General features: G+C 42.4%; 1 protein-coding gene across 1 annotated transcript; it reads right to left on the bottom strand.

The window, feature by feature from the left end:
* Positions 1-2604: 2604 nt before the first annotated feature.
* Positions 2605-3788, bottom strand: LOC120433818 (E3 ubiquitin/ISG15 ligase TRIM25-like). The gene has a single exon (XM_039600738.1). It carries the CDS (start codon positions 3757-3759, stop codon positions 2605-2607), a length of 1155 nt encoding a protein of 384 aa, XP_039456672.1. The 5' UTR covers positions 3760-3788.
* Between the last annotated feature and the right edge of the window lie 279 nt (positions 3789-4067).

Raw genomic sequence — 4067 nt, 5'->3', positions numbered from 1 at the left:
TTTCCATAAATGGATCTTTATTAATTTATTCAGAAAAAGCTTTGGTAGCTCATTCTCAGAACAGCAGCAGATTTCTTCTTGGACAGAAGATTTACAGCACAGAGAAAAAAACAATAAAGGGGAAAATGGGACGGGGACATTTCAAGCTTGTTATTTAAGTTCTTAGGCTTAGCAACACACCTATTAACGTTCGTTTGAAACGGTTATCAGCATTAACAGACTGAACTGGACTTAATAACAGGAGTGCATATAATTTTAGTGAATTATTCTGGTGAGTATCAGCTGCGCTGGGTATGTAAATCAGGCCATCCAGCCGCGGTGCTGATCGTACGCCACTCGTGCCAAAAATCCAGACAAATGTCACTTGATCAAGGAGCAAATCTGCATCAGAGGAGATCAGCTGACTTTGCGTGTGCGTACGCTGTGCACAGCGGTGTGTACTCTGTGTGTTAACAAGAAAAACGCATGTAAGAAAGTGGTGCGCAAAAGCAGGGTAGTGACAGAATTGATGCGCATTATTGATATTTGAAGCATGTGTACCTGCACATTAACACACGGGTACTGTGGAATATATTTTTTACTCACCTAAAGCGCTCGTGCTCTCGTCCACTCCCCGCAAAAAAAAATTAGCAGCTGTGCGGTGTCTGTGGCATCGGTGCTCTCATCGCATGCGATGGAGTAAAAATCAAAAGCACAGCTTTATCAGACAGCTGCAGTTTAATGTTGGCTGACAGTCTTCAGTGCGTGGCACAACTGGATTTCTGGACACGCTGACGTTGTTGAAGTCCTGCACTTTTTCCGGGCACATTATTTCGGTGACTTTAACGAGGCAGCGTTTTATGAGGTCTCCATCTGAAAAAGGCTTGCCATGTCTTGCGATGAGTTGGGCGACCTCATAGCTGCTATTGGAGCCTTTTCCTGGACAATTTGAGCACGAAAAAAATAATGTTGCTGACCCCGCAGGATAGCTACCCTTTGCTTTACTTTCTGCTCTCACTCAGCACCAGTGTAGGATGCATAGGCCTGATGTTTGGTTTCATAATGACGTCGTACATTATACTCTTTCATAACTGCCACAGTTTCAGTGCAGATCAAACAGACACACTTCCCCTTGAATTCTTTGAAGAAATATTCACTCTCCCACCGTGTCTGAAATTTTCTGCACTCACTTTCTACCTTTCAATTCTTTGGTTCTGCCATGTTTAGCAACTTGGGGTAAATTTCTTCTGTGATTGTCCTTTTTGTTAGAGCAACTGCCTTGATCAACAGTTGCTCCCCCTGGTGTTAAAACTAAGAAGTGCAATACACTCAAGCAAAAGTTGAAGTGTGGGCCATTTTCTATTCTATTTATAAAATTACTTGCGGGCCAATTAAAAATGGACCGCGGGCCGGAGTTTGGACACCCCTGCTCTACAATATACAGGCCTGTGTTATTTAGTGTCTGTATTTAAATGTATAAATGGTCGAATGTGTTTAAACTTTACATCTAAAAAAAAAATGGCATTAAATGTCATCACTCTAGATACAATAATAATAATATAATATCAAAAACCTCAAGGACTCAAATTTTTGTCGCATTTTAAAAGTTCAAATCTCAAAGACATTAAGTTTACAGTCATATTTGATCAAGAAAATCAACAATCTTCACATTTCAGAAACTGGAACCAGCTTTAAATGTGACTAAAATAATGATAAAACAATCAATTCTCTAATCATTGACTAACTGATGAATCACTGCAGCTCCAATATATTGTTGCATTTGACAACCCACTACAGCAACTACAGAATAAAACCACTAACCAGACTGATGACAGATTTCAAACATGCTGAATATGAAGAGTAGTATCATTTAAACTCACATGATTATCAGCCATAAGAACAAATTCAGATTTATATTGATGTAAGGTATATAAATGTAAGTACAGTTTGAATCAGTGCAATATTATTTTCACACATCAATGGACCACTGAACTTCTCAGCTTCTAAAATGTAAAGCCTCATTTAGAAACTACACAAGTACATATAATGGTCAGGGATCAACATGAACCTGTCTTCTCTATTTGACTTTAATCAACTCTGCAGTGGCTCCATAAATTACAGGATAAAGTCCAGCATAGAGCGGCTGAGTGAATGTGGTCTGGACTCTGTGGAGGAGAGTCATGGTTTCAGAGACGCTGTAGAAAGACAGAATACCTGCTCTGTGATCCAGGTACACTCCTACTCTGGAGGACCGAGGACCTGAGAGGACAGTTTGGACATTGTTGTGCAGAACATATACACATATACACATATACACATATACACATATATATCTGTTTGTGTCACAATATAATGCCCAAGATCTGTCATTACATCCAAATAAACATTCACTGCCCTTTCCTGTTCTGCTGATATTCTTGTATGCGACTGCTACACAAACTGCTCCCCCTCTCCACTCCACCTCAACAACGTCCAGTCAGACTCTCTCTACTCAGGACCTGATAACATCCAGTGAATCTGTCTGGATGATCAGAATAAGACTGTTGTTGTTTCATTCTTGTTACTTTTCTGTTCCCCTCAGATAATAACAGATGTGTGTTTGCTGTGTTTGGATCCAGTGTGATTTCACGTGAATTTTTTTAAGAATCCAGCTCTGGTCTTTGGCTCTGGTGGTGACAGTAAAACATCCACTTCAGTGACTGTCAGTGAGATGTTTGTCCATTCCTCTCTCAGAATGTCCTGTAGTTTATCTCTGGTCTCTGACACAGCTGCTGTCACATCCTCAAAGTACCTCAGAGGACGAATATTGATGCTGGATGAGTGTGTAGACTCACTGAGGGCTGACAGTGAGGGGTAGTTGTGTAGCAACTGGTTGTGATCCTCTGTGTGTGAGAGCTGCTCCAGCTCGCCGTCTTTCCTCTTCAGCTCAGCGATCTCCTGCTCCAGCTTCTCCTGAAGCTCTTTGACTCGACTCACTTCAGTTTCCTGCTGGGATCTGACCTGCTGCTTCACATCAGAGCTTCTTTTCTGGATGAGACGGATCAGCTCAGTGAACATCTTCTCACTGTCCTCCACTGCTTTATCAGCAGAGCCATTGATGGCCTCCACCTCCTGTTGAAGCAGCTTCACATCTTTCTCTCGCTCCTGGATTCTCTGCTGGATGTTTAGTCGTCTCACCTCGAGCTCCTTCTGCTTCTCAGTCCTTTCTGCTGCAGCTGGGACTGTTTCATGGCCTTTATGTTCATCCATCAAGCAGAGATAACAGATACTCTGCTGATCAGTACGACAGAAAATCTTCATCACCTCATCATGACGAGAGCAGATGTTCTCCTGGAGCTTCTTGGAGGGGGCCACCAGCTTGTGTTTCTTTAATGGAGCTGCATCATAGTGAGGTTGGAGGTGTTTCTCACAGTAAGATGCCAAACAGACTAAACAGGACTTGATGGCTTTCAGCTTCCTCCCAGTGCAGACATCACAGGCCACATCTTCAGGTCCAGCATAGCAGTGATCAGCTGGAGCAGCTTGGAGTCCAGTCTTCTTCAGCTGCTCCACTAAAGCTGCTAACATGATGTTTTTCTCCAGGACAGGCCTCGGTGTGAAAGTCTTCCTGCACTGAGGGCAGCTGTGGATTCCCTTCCTGTCCTCTTCATCCCAGAAACTTTTAATACAGTTCATACAGTAGCTGTGTCCACAGGTTGTAGTCACTGGATCCTTCAGTAGATCCAAACAGATGGAACAAGAGAAGGTTTCTCGGTCCAGCTGAACTCCTTTCTGTGCCATTTCTCCTCTCAGTGTCAGTGACTGTGTGAGTTTCTTTTTTTTGGTGAAAGCAGTTTGATCTCTGGTCTAAACCTGTGTTTCTGCAGTGAATGGATCCTGTCAGCTCAGAAAAATGAGCACATGTTGGTTTCACCCATCTGTTATCTGCATATCTGAACAAGGGAACACAAGGAAGAGTGAGTCAACATCAAATTTGTATTGAAAATTGTGAATGAAGAAGGTACCACTATGTAACAATGGGGAAGCCAACGCTACATTACAAACTAAGTTACACATAAGTGACAGAGATTAGAAGTTCTGGACTCTAA

Source organism: Oreochromis aureus, linkage group 3, assembly GCF_013358895.1.
Source record: "Oreochromis aureus strain Israel breed Guangdong linkage group 3, ZZ_aureus, whole genome shotgun sequence".
Taxonomy (NCBI): domain Eukaryota; kingdom Metazoa; phylum Chordata; class Actinopteri; order Cichliformes; family Cichlidae; genus Oreochromis; species Oreochromis aureus.
The sequence above is the reverse complement of the archived record's forward strand: the minus strand, read 5'-3'. Positions and strand labels throughout refer to the sequence as shown.